Source organism: Triturus cristatus, chromosome 4_2 (assembly GCF_964204655.1).
Source record: "Triturus cristatus chromosome 4_2, aTriCri1.1, whole genome shotgun sequence".
NCBI lineage: Eukaryota > Metazoa > Chordata > Amphibia > Caudata > Salamandridae > Triturus > Triturus cristatus.
In genome coordinates, this window is record NC_140586.1 from 193,531,264 (window position 1) to 193,547,654 (window position 16,391).

General features: G+C 50.7%; 1 protein-coding gene across 25 annotated transcripts in view; it reads right to left on the reverse strand.

Annotated features, from left to right (window-relative positions):
- RBFOX2 (RNA binding fox-1 homolog 2) overlaps window positions 1–16,391 on the reverse strand; it is a 527,728-nt gene that overhangs the window by 230,781 nt on the left and 280,556 nt on the right. For 4 of the 25 annotated variants that reach the window (XM_085601130.1, XM_085601136.1, XM_085601132.1 and 1 more), the window contains exon 1: window positions 13,727–14,143. The exons of 18 other annotated variants lie outside the window; for them this stretch is intronic. In XM_085601130.1, the coding sequence (XP_085457256.1) occupies window positions 13,727–13,753 (27 nt within the window). In that variant the 5' untranslated portion in view covers window positions 13,754–14,143. Of the gene's footprint in view, window positions 1–13,726; window positions 14,147–16,391 lie in introns of those variants that run through there. 3 more of the 25 variants (XM_085601142.1, XM_085601139.1, XM_085601138.1) reach the window with 2 other exon arrangements.

The following is a 16,391-nucleotide window of genomic DNA, read 5'->3' on the forward strand; positions in this document are numbered from 1 at the left end:
CCATCGCATCAAATGACATACTCATTGGAGACCTGAACTACCACCTCCACAACTCCAGTGACCCAAACTCCATCATCCTTCGTGAAAACCTCGCCAACATCGGACTTGACCAACTCGTCACCACACTGACCCATAGAGCCAGACACACCCTCGACCCCATCTTTGCCACAGGAAACAGCGTCCACTTCAGCCACACAACGCAACCACCGTGGACCGACCACCACTGCGTATGCTTCACCGTCGACAAACCAGAGGCACCTAAACCAGGCCCAGGCCCAAGCCCACCACGGAGTAACTGGAGCACGGTCACCGACGAGCAACTCAACTCCACCCTCACCAGAGACAACCACACCAGGACATCCGATGCAAACATCGCAGCCAGAGAACTCCACACTTGGATCTCCGACGGCGCAGATGATCTCGCCCCGCTACGCAACCCCGACAAACAGCCCCACAGGAAAGCTGCCTGGTACACCACCTCTCTCCAAGAGGCCAGGCACGCCTGCAGAACTGGAGAAACACCAAGACAACTGAAAACTACTCCACCTACAAAGACGCCTTGACGGACTACCACAACCAAATGAGAAACACCAAGAGGAACTTCATCCACAACAAAATCTTCATCTCCAGGGAACTCCTCTGTGTCATTCACCAACCCACACAGCGAAGGCGCAGACATCACCCCGTACCAAGACCTCTGCGACAAACTTGGAACCTACTTCCACCTCAAGATCAAAACCCTCTACGACAACTTCGTTGACCATCCTCCAAACGCCACAGCTGGCCCACTGCCCCACAAGGGCCCCAGCCAACCCACCATCTCCAACTGGACTCCGATAACTACCTTGACCATGAAAGGCATCCACTCGGGCCCCCACCGAGCCCTGCCCTCCTCACATATACCACAGAGCCGCAGCCACCATCGCACCCGAACTGCAACGCACCATCAACACCACCTTCCCAGACTACTGGAAGCACGCAGAAGTGAGGCCCCTGCTCAAGAAGCCAGCGGCGGACGACACCGACCTAAAGTACTACCGGCCCATCTTGCGCTTCGCCTTCGCAGCCAACGTTGCAGAGAAAACGGTCAACAGGGAACTGACACGATTAATCGAAGAGAACGGCACACTCGACCCGTCCAAATCCCGAAGCAACCACAGCACGAGACCGCCGTACTCGCCACCACAAACGACATCCGCACCTTCCTGGACCAAGGCCACTCAGCAGCCCTCATCCGTCTCGACCTGTCTGCGGCAGTCGACACTGCCTCTCATCGCACACTAGTCGCCAGACTGCACGACGCTGGCATACAAGGAGGAACCCTGGACTGGATCTGATCGTTCCTCACCGGAAGAAGCCAAAGAATCAGACTCCCACCCTTCCTCTCCGAACCCACAGAAATCACCTGCGGAGTGCCACAGGGGTCATCACTGAGCCCGACCCTATTCAACAGCTACATGGCCCCCCTCGCAGCCATTGTCCGACAACACGGCCTCAACATTGTATGCTACGCCACAGACACCCAGCTCATCCTCTCCCTCACCCGAGACTCCACCACTGCCAAAGTCAACTCCCAGAAAGGAATGCAAGACGTCGCAGTCTGGATGAGCAACAGCTGCCTCAAACTCAACGCCGAAAAGACAGAAGTCCTCGTCCTTGGAACCACCCCTTCAGCGTGGGACAACACCTGGTGGCCGACCGCCCTCGGAAGTCCACCTACCCCCTCGGACCACCCCAAGAACCTCGGCATCATACTCAACTTATCACTCACCATGAACAGACAAGTCAACGCTGTCACATCCAGCTGCGTCAACACCCTCAGCATACTTCGCAAGAACTTCAAATGGATCTCCCCTGAGTCAAGGAAGACAGTCACCCACGCACTCCTCACCAGCAGACTGGACTATGGAAACGCACTCTACGCCGGCATCAACAAGTCCCTACTCTGCAAGCTCCAGACTATAAAGAACACCGCCACCAGACTCGTCCTCGGCATCCCCCGGTACGAACACATCAGCCACCACCTACCAAAACTCCACTGGCTCCCCGTGGAGAAAAGAGTCACCTTCAAAATCTTCACTCATGCCTGCAAAGGCCTACACAACAACGGACCCAAATACCTAAACAGAATCAACTTCCACGCACCCAAAAGATAGCTCCGATCTTCCAACCTCGTACTGGCCGAAACACCATGCATACCCAGAGCCAGAACAGACACCTTCTCTCACATAGCGGCCAAGACCTGGAACGAGCTACCAGCAGACATCAGACGCGCCCCCTCCCTGAACACCTCAAGACTCTTAAGACCTGGCTCTTTGGCTAACGGACCCTCCTCCCCAGCGCATTGAGACCCTCACGGGTGAGTAGCGCGCTTACAATCCTCTGATTGATTGAAACAGAACCACCTGTATGGGGGCAAAAGACACCCACACGTGCCGGCACAAAGAAGCAAACTGCAAAGGTCTTCCAAACATTCATCCATGCACATGGGAACCCATAGAAATGCATCACAGCCTCCAGCCTGCCACTATCCAATAAAATCTATCACTGAGTATTTGTTTGTTCCCAAGCATGCTGGTCTCTACTCAATATCACACCTGTAAACACAAAAAATACTGCATCAACAAGAAAGTCATTATCATAAAAGGTAGCCACATACTCGAAGCACTTCAGTGCCATAAAAACGTACATTAGGCGGAGGCCGAGAGCTTCGTCCCACTTACAACTAGGTGCACGGACCTATGAGCCCGGCCGGCCGTGCTAAGATCAAAGCATGAGAGATAGGGTGTTACACCAAATCCACAAAATGCAGGCCTAAGTGGACATCGGTATGGCCAGGCAGAAGCGGACCAGTGTTTCACTGGCTTCTCTCTTCTCCAAGACCCGGGCCGCACAAGAGCATTGCTCGGGTCCCTCGATCAGAAAAGAGTCCCTGGATGTCATAAATGCTGCTCCTCTACCGACAGGAGAAAAACACACACACATTACGAGAAGTGAAGTCAGCAGAACGCCCCCCTCCCCCACACACATACACTAATGGCCCTTCGATCAGCAGCGCTCCCCTGGGGCCCGACTCCAGTGTGTGAGCTCAGAATATCGAGCAGTCTGTCATCTGCAACCGAAATAGGCCAGGGAGGGACAGCTGGGGAGAAAGCAGCCTCACAGCCCCCCCCCCCCCCCCACACACACACACCCAGCCCACTGCGGTCCATTTCACCCACCTCACCGAAGTGCACATTTCAGCCATAACCACCACCCCGGCCATTTGCAGACCAAGAAATGTCTGCACCGTGTATAAATGTCGCAGTACAAAGCACCTGTACGCCCTCGGCGAAAACACAGACGCACCCGGACACTACCAGGTCCACCCCATTAGCAGTTGTCAATGGGCTCCGTGATGTCATCAGCAGTGGACGACAAGCCTCGCATCAGGGGTGGACAGAGCGGGCAGACAGTAACACTTCATGAAGGTTATTCTGGTTTCCAGATCGGCCGCTTACATTCGGTGCACCAGTACATTCTTCGACGTGTATTTCTAGTTCAAGTACCACCCGTATGGCAACGGCCTGGATATCTTGGTGACGGGAGAGACATTTTTTAAGCGACATGTATGGGACACCGGTAGTCTCTGCAGGAAGGCAGTGTGCTTTGCAGAGGGGGCAGCGTGCTCGGTCCCCTGCACAAGCACAATAATCTCCTTTTAGGGAGTTCTCCGAGCTCCTTGAACTAAGGTGGGCGGGCGGGGGCGAAGCGAGGGGGTAGAAAAGTAGGGCTGAGGAGGAGCTGCCAAATAGAGGACTGTGATTTGATTTGGCGGGCTCCTCTGGGTTTGGGGAAGGTTTCGCGTTCAAAACAAAGGTTGTGAGAGGAAAGGAGAGAAAATGGCCGAGACGGAGAACAGGAAAGAGGTAAAGGAAACAGATGAGAAAAAGAGGGGGGTGTTAAGGAAAAAGGTCAGAGCACCACAGGCCTGAGGTGACCAGCTGCCTATCTGTATTTAAGCTCTAAAACTCAAAAATAGCTGCAAGTACTCGGTACACGTTTCCTCTGGAAGAGCCGGGGCTATACACAGAGAAAAAACGAGGGAAAAAATGGATAACGTGTACATATAGAGGAGGTGTCTTAATAGAGAATCCAGATGTAGAATCTCTGGAATACGATCCAAGAGAACCCCCCCCCCCCCCCCCCCCCCCCCCCAAAAGACGAGAGAGAGAGAGACGACTGCCAAGAACTGGGAATTTGGCGGCTAGTGTGGAGGAGAGCTGTGAGCAGGGCGGGAAGAGGTGGGCAGAGGAGCTGTCAGAAAGGCGGCCTGGGGCGGAGGCATGTAGTGGGTCACCAGGGGCCGGTGGACAGAGACTGACTGTCATAAACCTGACTGATATCAGGCGAGCACCAAGAGGGCTGGGGTCAAGGCCCTCTGCCTGGGCTGAGCGCCGATGATAAACTCGTTCCTATTTTGTGCGCCAGACTACAAACCCTCCCCCGCAGCCGAAAAGAAGGTCATACGTGATACACGTCCATCTACCATTGAGCTCCAAGTCATTTTGTACAGGAGCATTTAGGCCACTTGCAGACGCCTGGGCGTACTCGAGCATACGATGCCAGGCTGGTGCAGTGGGTACGGATCGGGTTCACAAGACCGTTTGGCTGGACACTGCCTCAAGGTGACATGCGTCCCACATGGAGCGCACGATGCCTAGAAATAGGGGCAACATCCTGGGTGGCATCAGACGGGTTTGCTTTGGCGCAGGGCACATCTCGTTTTCTTCGGGGGTTCTCTCTTCCTAACCAGGGGACGGTAGCGCTTCAGTGACCCCTTAGTGATGGCGTGTGACGGGGGTGTAGCCTATGTACAGCAGAGTACATAGTCAGTGAGGACGGTACATTGGCAAGTAGTTACTTGGGTCAGTTGGTGATATAGAACATATATTACGATTTCACAGAAGAAAAACTAACAAAAAAACACAGGAACTATGCTGGTCCCAACCAAGCACTGAACCAGAGCGTATCCACCTGAGGAAATCTCAGAGGCGCAACTAGAGCCACATTTCGGGGGGTGCTCGAAGAAAGGGGGGGGGGGGGGACAACAAAGTCTCGTTAGCAAGTAAATGGTCTTAAGACCTGTGAAGTACTCGGGTGTGTGTGTGCGCGCCCGAGAAGCTGTCTCATCCCGGGGCGCCTCACACGACGGGGAGGGGACTAAATCCCTTTCAGCCCAATGGGCGTTGCGCGCCTGATCTCAGATGCTTCAAGTTATTTTGATGCTTAACTAGCATGGAGGGATAGGCAACCGAAGAGAAAGGGGAGCGTCATAGCGTAGTGGATCCTCTATATTGCTGTGGCCACAGCAAAAAATCTTTACATTTTCTACAGACTCAGAGGAGGCCAACAGAAGGGGTGTCAATCGCTAGGGAGCAGAAATTTAATAAGTCTAAAAGGCAGCAATAGAGTAACCAATGAGTCTGTCAAGCCAGTGACCGAACACAATGGCCGTGGTGCACATGTCAATCTGTCAAATAAGACGCATGCAGTCGCAAGGGGTGAAAATAAACGTGTTGCTACATTACACCCCGCAACAGCCGGGAAATAATTACACTCCTATGCGAAGTGTGTGTATTAAGGTCGTTCGAGCCATCATTAACTTTTCTGAAGGTCACACTAGAAGGTATCGAAACCCAACCCCCTAAAGAATTCATAAACTCAGCCAAACTGCCAAGTCACATACATTAATACTAGGTTAATTTCGTACCCTACCTCCTATACCGGCATATATGGGGATAAATGTGTGATGTAGGGATTGGGTGCATTTCAACATTTTTACAAATAGATGTGTTCCTGGTCACGATGTAGAAAACCTCTGTAGTAGGTGCAAGTTTTAGGAAAACCATTTTGCAGGCCACGTTTTTATCCCCCTACCTACACCCAACCGTCCACACTGTGGGTCCGGTCTATAGACCGCCATCTCTGAAGGTTCCCTCGCTGTCTGCAGACACCATACCCCTAAATAGCAGCCATTAGGAACAGCCCGAACCCCGCGTTTATACCAGACCCCGCTCGCCCCCTTTTGGAAAGTTTCCACAGACACTTAATCCCTGTAGACTAGCTTAGTGACAGCCCCCACCACCACGGGACTCTTTCTAAAAACAAACAAGATTCCTCCCCCCCCCCCCCCCCCCCCCCGACAGGTATGCTGACACGTGGTATTGTGTACAGCCCACCCTCGCCTAAAGGATAGTTTAGAATTCCTTGCCTTCAGATGAAATTACAGGACGTGCTCCACCAAAGACCCATTCACACAGCACCATCCCCTGTAAACCAGTGCAAAGACCACTATCCCCTACATACGCGTCCACAGACCACCAATTCCATAGAGACCAGCCCAAAGAGCACCCTCCCCTACTTACCAGTTTACACAATCCTCCCCCACAAGACCATTTTATCATATAGACTGGTCTACAGTCTTCTCCTGCACACTAATTTACAGGCACCTACCTCTATTGACCAGCAGACACTGTTCTGCTTCACAGACCCGCCTGCCTACAGTTCTCTTCTACAGACCAAGTTACAACCTGCCCTTCTGTAAAGAATACTACTCAGAAACCCCAGTTCTCCTTTTTAGGTCCGTCTATAGATAGTCCTGCCTTGCAGATTTGTCCACAGGTCACCTATCCCCACATATCTGTTTACTGACGGCCCTACGCCGCAGACCAGTCTACAAGCAGCCTCCATCTGCGCCTTTTGTTCCCCTCAAACCCTCGATATCTGAACAGCTGATGAAGCTCATTAAATCATTAATTGCGCCCGATGCCGACTCTCGCTCTCCCCTGCAGCTGTCACTCTCCCCTCTCCAGCTATATGCATCGCCCGGTCGCCTTGTCCGATATGTCTTCACGGAACCATGCACAGCAGTGCTGTCGCTCAGCCGCCTCCTGCCCTGCTCTCCCACTCCACCTCACCTCCGTTACCAACATCTGCGCGTCCATTTCACTCACCCCTCCATCCATCCACCCCCCCCCACAGAATTGCTCTCAGCCATCGGTCACCTTTAGCTAGCGCCCCTCCCTCTCCCGTCCTCAACCGACTCCCTCCCCCCTCTCTCCCAGACCCTGATAGGAAACAGACCTCGCCAGCTCGGCACAGTAACAGCCAAGTGGGAGGCTGCAAGCCTGAGCCCTGGGGTTGGGACTGCCCCACTGAGCCAACCCCGGATTCATACACTTCCTCATAAAGCAAACCCCTGAGTACATGTTAAATATCAGAGAGGGGGTCTCGGACTATTGTGCTAAAGGGAAAAAAAGGTGCACACGAAAATGGCCACCGACATAACCGAACGCACGGTCCGTTCATCCTGGACTGCCGCGGGCACGCTGCGTTTTCCAACAGAGGACGCCGTACTATACTGGACAGTGTGGGGAGGGGGCTGCGCGGGGTCAGCGACACGCGCGAGGCCCCCCACTTCTTCCTAACGGTTATCAATGGCTTCGTTTCCCCTTCCAAATATAGCCACAGCTCGAATCCGTCAGTTCTCCGAGGAGCCACCATCGGTTCGTTCCGCCAGTGCGCCCCTTCTCCCCTCCATCTAATGGTTCTTGCTGTGCGAGAGCTCCGCCCCACTAGGGCACCCCTTCACTGGGGGTCAAAAGCTGCGGGCACGTACGAGTAAACAAGCAGGCGACGCGCAGACCCAGGCTGATCAGGGAGGATGGCAACTAGGCAGGCAAGAACACGGCATGGCGAGATCCAACACGCATGAAAAATCAACACCGACAAGATATTCGCCCAAGAGCAGGACCCTCTCCCACTTCGAGTGAAATTCACACAGCACACTACAAGGACGTGTACCGGGGTTGAAAAAACACAACCATCACGGGATTACATACAAATAGCGGCCTCGGAGAGGCACTACAGAATGTTGTCAACAAGGAATGGCAAAACAAGCCTGCAGCACCCTCTCATGGGGCAGACTAACATTTTGCACTAGTCGCAGCCCAATACAGTGATATGTACGTGAGCTACTAACAATATCCCCCAATTCAAAGAATTAAAACAATAGCCATATGGGAGAGAAAACCCTTCCCGTGGTCAGAGGAAATGGGACCTGCACTCCACACCTGCTGGCGTGTGGCCACACTGGGGGCCACCTCACACAAATCAGATATCAAAGCTGAGCTAGAATACAACATATGCCAAAGCAAAATTAAGAAACATGGGACTCGACTCGAGCGGTCAGACGTGAAAGACACAATCACCCAACCCTATAAGAACCGCATTAATTCCCAAGGACCCGGCCCTCATCTCATCTGAACTATGCCAAAGGACTATACCATGGAGTATTTGCAAACACGTCACGGGTTCTGAAGGGGCTGTACTTGCAGCCTGGTGCCAGATATCCACCCTGAAACAACTGTACATAATGCACAAAACAATACACAGGAAAAAGCCCAACATTTTAGTGAGAAAACTCCAGGTCATAAAAAGGACGCTACGCTATAGATTAGCCCCACAATAAATTGTTTCACCTTATAAGAAAACCGTAGCTGGGACTTATTTTGCATCCAAACAGCATTCACTCATCAATCACAACGGGTTAACAGAAATTAATTGAAATTTAACAGCATGCTGAAAAAGTGGCTATTCCCAACTTGATCCTCAGAGTATATTAAAAAAAAAAAAAAAGTAAGGAAAGAATTTAAGAAAATCTGGGGACCTGGTTTAATGCAGAGGAACTAGAAGCATGTCCCAAAACAACATACCAAACATCCGAATACCACGGTACACCTGGAAACAAGGATGAAGTCCTGCTTCTAACACAAACTTTTGAGACACAACCTGAAAGCTATAACTAAAAATAAAAACCATCACAAATATCAGTGGATACAACATGCAACCACATCTTGCTAAGCACTTCACTTCAGGCTTACTAAGCCTGTGCAAGCACAACCCAAAATACAATTAACTGTATTGTTTAACATCACAACTGCCATCAATACTGTATGTCGCGCACTCTTGCTAACCAGAGACAATTAGGAGAGAAAAATAATCCGTACCTAGTAGTCTGCAATAAAAGTAACTCCCACTAGACTAGAAGCTGTATGCAACTGATCACCACAGCAACTCAAATAATGTAGCATGATTAACGGCAACACTCAAAACGAATGCTACAAACTATCTTATGTCTGCAGAGAACAGCATGCTACCAGCCAGCAAAGCACGTCAGTGCCTCTACAGAAGTAGAACACGCTACATAATCCACAAAGAAATACTGCATAGGGTTCAAAGCATTAGACTGGGTGTATTAAACACTGAACGACAATGACAGCCCAAATGCATTTCACGTTGATTATGGAGGCCAAGCAATGCCACCATGGTCAGATTTGGAATGAAAAATGTATGGGGGTGGCAAACAATCATAACGAAGGAAACAATGCAAGCCTCACAAAAGTCAAAAGAGCCAAAAAAAGGCAAGAATTTTCAAAGAGACCTGTGCATACTAAGACACTACTTGGGTGGACCATCCTCCTGGAAAAGAGACCAGGACCCACCAACCAGCTTGCCCTAGAACCGATTCAAGACAATTTAAAGCTTGCCACCAGAATCCACTCTCCCAACAACCTTAATCTTCCATTACACGGACGGGAGGCAACTTCGTTCCCCGAACAACTGTCCAGTACTGCAAAGTGGGAGCTTGCTATATCACAAATGAGTGCGCTATAGGAATAATTTAAAGTTAGCTGGTAAAAACCAACCCAACACTTTACCAGGACAAAAAAAGTTAACACAATAATATGCATGTGAGAAAAATTGGAGATCCGCCCCTCGTTCAAATGAAAATGTGGCAACATTCAAGGCAGAGTAACATGCACGATAGCTGGGTACGCCCACATACATGAAAACGACCGTGCGAAAAATGAGGCAATTGGCAAAAACTGTAGGCCTCACCTTTGCGACCTACAGCATTTGCAAATGCGTTTTTGCTGTTGCTCTACATTAGTAAAAAGAAAAGTGATTTCACAAAAACCTAAAATTTAACAGTAGTATGTACCGGGCCGCAGTATAACTTGCACTGCCATACATTTCATGTCATTAGTGATGTAATATGCAAAGTCATTAGCAGTGCATCATAGTGGTGCAAGTTATACCTACATATAACTGGTGAATTTCAGTATTGTTTGGTTTTAAAACAGATTAGAACCCCTGCTCCACTTCAACCCGTTTTAAATACATTTCTAAGGTTTTTTTTAACATAGGATAATCTTAATACCTTACTTACATGTAGGTCCACCATAACCGTTTGGGTTGTAACAGAGTAAGATCTTATTACGATAGGTCTGCAGCAGCTAGGCTCTACGCCCAACTCCCCCGATTAGCTTTGTTATTTTAAATTCCCAGCCCCTTATATCTTTTTCTATATTCGATTTTAGGACTCGGAGACAGAGTCCTGTAATGACGACCCCAAAATTTCTCTCCATGTTGCGGCCGGCCAATCATAGGTCTTGGTCCTGCCAATCAGAGTGCTTTATTTTCATGGATTACTGTGCTACGAGTCTCACGGCGCTAGTTATTGCTACTTTAAACCTCAATTACTCTAAAAATCGCTTTACAGATCAACAACAAATCACGCCGAGTAAAGATTTACTTATCTGTCAAATTTGGTGTAGCTCTATTCAGTCATTTTCTCCGTATCGCGGTTTAAAATTCACATTGGAAACTGCATTTGGAAAAAGTGGTTTGGGTCCGCCCCCCTCCCCCAATTTTCAGTCGCCCAAGAGGAGCTAAGGTGGATGAGCTTTTGGGGAAAGTTTTGTTTAGATTTATGAAACGGCACCAAAGTTATTTGCAAAAGAAAACCCTTCCTATGAAAAGCCGGACTTGCATATAACTACACAGTGCTGAGTCCACCAGTTGCACGACACACATACATGCTTAGAGGGCCTATCTGCATAGAGGGCACTGAGATCCAGAACAGAGACAACGAGACATAGAAGAAAGGAACCAACACACCAGGGAAAGAGATCCAAACTCTCAGCTCCTACAACACAAATAAAGGAGGGGGCAAGGCCAAGACACAGAGGTACATAAGAGAGAGGAGTCACCCAGCTCAGCTTCTACGGCCTGCTATGTTGTTGCTGGTTTCAGACAGGAACGCACGGATGTGTTGCCTTTCTGGAGGACCGTCTATGGGACATCCATGTGTGACAATGCTATAAGGACCGCTAGAAGGGGAGACTGAGAAGCAGCCCTGTTTTGAGGCGATGGGGATCAGAGAACAGATTCTAATTAGTATAGTCTAGAGGCGGTCCTTTTACGGAGAATGCAGACCCCAAGGGCAACTGCAGATGTTGCTATGAGAAACACTTACTCTAGGCTTACTGGGTTCTACTGGCCGATAAAAGCATTATGATTTACCAATATGCGGATGATACCACCTATACTTCAGTTTTCTCTGCTCCAGACACCCAGCATCAAAAGCACTGACTGCAAATCACCCAGAAGTGAATGTCCAGGAGCAGGCTAAAGCTCAGACGAACCGAAACCAAATTTCTGTTATTTGGCAAAAACTTCAAGCAAGAAATAATGCACAAACCTTGGCATGGCTCTGGACATCCTTTAACCCCAGCAGCTTTCACTCCGTGCCAAAGCGGCTAGAGTCACCGTGGACACCAACTGCTAATGGCAGCCTGGTACCAGCTCCCTTTACTAAAGAATGAAGCAGCTACTTCCAGAAAGGGACTTCAGAATGTTTCCCCTTCAACTCGCGCATCTGCATGCAGTAACGCCCTCACCCACCCCGGCACCTCTTAAAACTGTAGACTGTCTCACCTGGGCATGGTGAAATGAAACCACCTCATATCCTGACAGAACCCCATTGGCTCTCAATACCAAGATCTCACCAGCTTTAAAACATTTACAAAGCTAGCATGACCAGAACACCGTTTATTTTGGAGACAAGTTCACCTTCAAATTAGAGACCAAGATGTTAAACAAAAAAAATCAAAAAATACAGCAAGCCTTTTTCTGTCTATGGACCCAGGATCTGGATAAGAATCGCTATATCCATGATGTTCCAATAAAGGAAAGAGTTCAAGAGACACCTCTTTAATGAACACTACTCCAAAATGCAGTAACATTAGAAAAACGGCTTCCTCGCCTATCATTCCCTGACAGTTTGCTTGCCATTGAAACTGCACAGCGCTCCGCAGGCTTTTTGGCTAGGGTTGCACTATACAAATACTCTATACATGCATACCACCATACACACTGGTCTTTACTAGCTGGAGGGACGTCTGCAAGGAGAACAGCTCGCCTCCCGCACCCGCAAAATATGGGGGTGACACCCAAAAACATCCCCAGTGACACTCCTCTTTCAGGCCTATAGAAGTAGGGCTGCGTCTCACTTTACAGAGATCGTATATATCATCCATTAACCAGGGTCATGACAGAGGAAACGTGGATCGTAGAAGCATATGACAGCAGGGCTATGCCACGTGCTAAACAGGCACCATAGAGCCTACAAAGGCCGAGCTATGCACCAGGTTACACTGAACTACGAGGCGTAAGAGAGCAAATGTGTCCTAACCGGGTACATCTCCCAGTCTCGTACAGCAAACATTTAGAAGTTTACAAATCTGTGCTACGGAGTAGTAACACTGCCTCCGGGTACTACATTCGACAATAGACCCAAGTAAGCACAATTAAAGTATAGGTACACCAGAGGTGAGCTGTCCCTAGTGCCACACTATGCATGCCATTGAAAGCAGAGCTGTCTCGCTAAGTTACATAGATCTCGGGGGCCTGAGAGAAAGATCTGTTTCGTGCAGCAGCAATATCCATGGGGTTACAATTACCTGCATGGATTGGACGGCCGAGGCCCCTCCCACCTCTTCGATACGGCGCTGCTGCCCAGAGAACAGGAGCCCCTGGGGAGCTGCTCAGATCCAGCGTCTCTTGTTTTCGACCAGGGATATTCCATCCATGTTACCCCACCCCCCACAACTATGTAGATTACCTACCTACCCCCCCCCCCCACCCCACTCCCGGTACAAAAATGGTCCGAGCACCCCTGCTTCCTTCAGAGGGCTCGGGGAACAAAGAAATTCGTTTTTCTCGGGGTGAGTAAGAATACAAACAGAGGGGATCAAACTCCTCTCGGGAGTCATATCTCCGCCGCCCCCAGCAAATGGAATAACCAGGACAGTAACTAACAGTAAAGAGTCCAGAGGAAAAAAAACCAGAGGATACCAAGAGAAAAAGGCACCGAGGGGGCACTCCGGAGCACCGCCCCCAAGTGAGACCCCGCTTTGTTAACCACAAGGCCGACAGAGCCCCCTGGTGTGCTGAACCCTCGGGAGTGCCCACGTAAGGAGGCCGCGGTGCCTCCCCCGTGCCGAGGTCAACAGTGAAACGCCTCACGCAGGGAGAATCCCTAAGCGCCGGGCTGAGCCTTTCACCCAATGGAAGCCATGCAGTCAACTGCTGCGATTAAGACCCCCATATACGTACCCCACATGGGGCCCCCCTGAGAAGCCCAGCTACTGCATACCGCCTGGCTGAAGCGTGCACAGAAAAAACTGAGGCCATAGTACAATAGACACCCCTTTCCGCCCAACAGAGCTTCGAACCCCCGCCGCCAGGCATGGAACCAGCCCACACCCCCGAAGGAGGGAAACCACCATGCCAATCTGTACATCCTCCGTGATCCCCCGGAATCCTCCTGTACTCTCACCTGAATCACCATACTGCCCTTCTCCATAAACTGAGGGCGGAAATAGGGAGCGTGGGGGTCTATACCAAGGTGCCCCCGACAATGTCCTCGCTAGATTCCCAGCAGAGGGGCGCCTGGCTCCACCGAGGCGCGTGCTTTAAGAATGGGTTTACAGAGGTTCCCCGGAGCGAAGAGGGCGTCCAGGCTCCACCGAAGGATCGCGGGGCGCTTCTCCTGGGTCCGGAGAAGGGGTTTCCCGCTCCTGCGGGGTCTGCAGCTGCGGTGGGGTGTCCCTGCTCCAGAGGAGGGGGTCTCCTTGTATCCCGAGGAGGGGGGTTCCTGTCTGGTCTCTGCAGCGGCGCGGATCTCCCTCCTCCTCTCGCCCCTCACCTCAAGGCTCGTCTTCCTCCCTTTCTTTCTCTCTCCAAAGAGCCCTCCTCTTCCTCTCCCTCCCCCTTCCGACGTCCCTGCTCCAACCTCCTACTTCCCAACCCCCCCCCCGGCTCAGGGCCAGATGGCTGCAGTAGCCCCACCCCCAGGCCCTGGGCTAATTAATCACAGACGGGCCCCTCCTCTCTCTCTCCCTCTCCTTCACCCTCCCATCTCCTGTTTCCCCGTCCCGCCCTCTCCCTCCTCCACCCTCCAGACTGGCTCCAGGCTTCTGACACGTTTCGAGTCACACTCCAGTAAGGGGGGGGGGTGGGCATGATAGTGGAGAAGGGCGCGGCATGATTTGGGGGGGGGGGGGGCATGGGGGGGGGGGGGGGGCATGGGGGGGGGGGGGGGGCATGATAGGGGGGGGGGGGGGCATGATAGGGGGTGGAATACATAATCGGGTGGATGGGCGGGGGGTGGGCATATTCGAGTGGATGGGTGGTGGGCATAATCGGGTGGATGGGCGGGGGGGCATAGGCTGGTGGAAGTGCAGAGGGGCATAGGCGGGGGACATAATGGGGGAGGGCAAGGCGACATGACAGGAGGGTAAGGGACAATGACGTAAAACGGGCAGGGGCTAAAGTTTAATAGGGAAGGGTCAAAAAGAGGGAAATGCAACTGTAGCTAGAGAAGGGAGAAAAGGGCCACAGAGGGCAATGAGTGAAAAAAAGGCACAAAGTGGCCGTCACGGGGCAAGATAAAGGGGGACAAAACAGGGACTCTGGCAAGGGGCGCAAATATGAATGACAGACGGAGCTTAAAAAGAGAAGGGGCACAGACAGCTATGACAAATGGCACAAAAGGGGGCCTGAGAAGAGGGTGCAAAGGGGGTGCCAGACAGCAGGGTGCCAAAGGATGGAGCACTACTGAGTAGGGGAAACTAGGGGACAGAGGGGCAAAAGGGGTTCAGAGACACTGGGAGCATACAGATGGAATATGGCGCAGAGTTGCAAAAAAGTACTTGACTGGAAAAGGGCAGTAGCAGTGAATAGATTTTACTACCCTTCGTCCTTGTTAATGCGTACGTTTTGACGTTGCTGTTTAGCATCAGCAAAAAGAAAAAAAACAAGCATTGGCATAGCCAATAGGTCTCGCCTTTGGGACCTTATAAGTGTTTAGCCATGCAACGGTTGATGTTGCACCAAGGATATTGTTCTGCATAACTAAATACTTCTAAGGTACCAAAAGCAAGACCTATTGGCTACTCCTATCACACAAGCTGGTATCACACCACAAACATTCTTTAATATTAGGCCTTCCGACTAAGGGGTGGAGGCCCTACTCAGTCCCAATTGCATAATGTCCAAATCCAAGTAGGCGATATACAAAACCATACATACATAAATAACGTAGTAAATTAAAGGATGTAACAGACAGATAAAAGGGGAAGTTTTGGAAGTGTGCTCACGAAAATAATGGAGGGGGGAGGATGTAAGGTGGACGGTTAAGAGATCTCCGAGGCAGGAGCCAGAGGACAGAAACGAAGAGAGAGATGAAACTAAGAGCTAAATGTGCCCTGAGGCCACTGTGGAGTGGTTAGCAGCGCTTTACAACAATCCTGCATAAAACAAATTAAACTCAAAGGGAGGGGGGGTGAATGCTTGAATTGGTGACCTCTGGAAAGCACTCCATCCATATCTTCTGGAAAAAAACCAGTATTAAAGTAAAGAAACCCCATTAAAATAGTGAGAGACGCAGTCTGAGCACTAGAAAAAATGTCACCAGTCAGGGAAACAAGTATACAGTCAGAATGACACACATCATCTACTGCATTTTACCGTAACGAGTGTGGAAAAGTAGGTCTGTTATCTTGCCATTCACTCCGCCATTTTGTGCTATACCCTTCATGACTGACCTTCTCTCTTTCACAATCACTCTGGAGCTCCACTTTTGACCTCCCACATTCCCGCACGGACGCTCACACCCTGTTCGTGCTTTGACCTGCCACAACCAGTCGGACAGGGAGTTTCCCAGATGTTCCTCACCCTGCGCACTATGCCCTGCAGGCGTCCAACAGCTACCATCTGCAGGCCTATCAGATTGGCCTCTGCTTGCGGTGTAATCATTCCTGTCGCATGTGCCCTGCAGGGGTCCAACAACTACCATCTGCTGACTTATCTGATCGAACTTTACTTGTCGTATAAACATGCTTTTCGCTTACACCCTGCAGGGGCCTCATCGCTACCATCTGTGGACTTATCAGATTAACCTTTGTTTGACATATAATCATGCCTTTTTCACCTATGCCCTG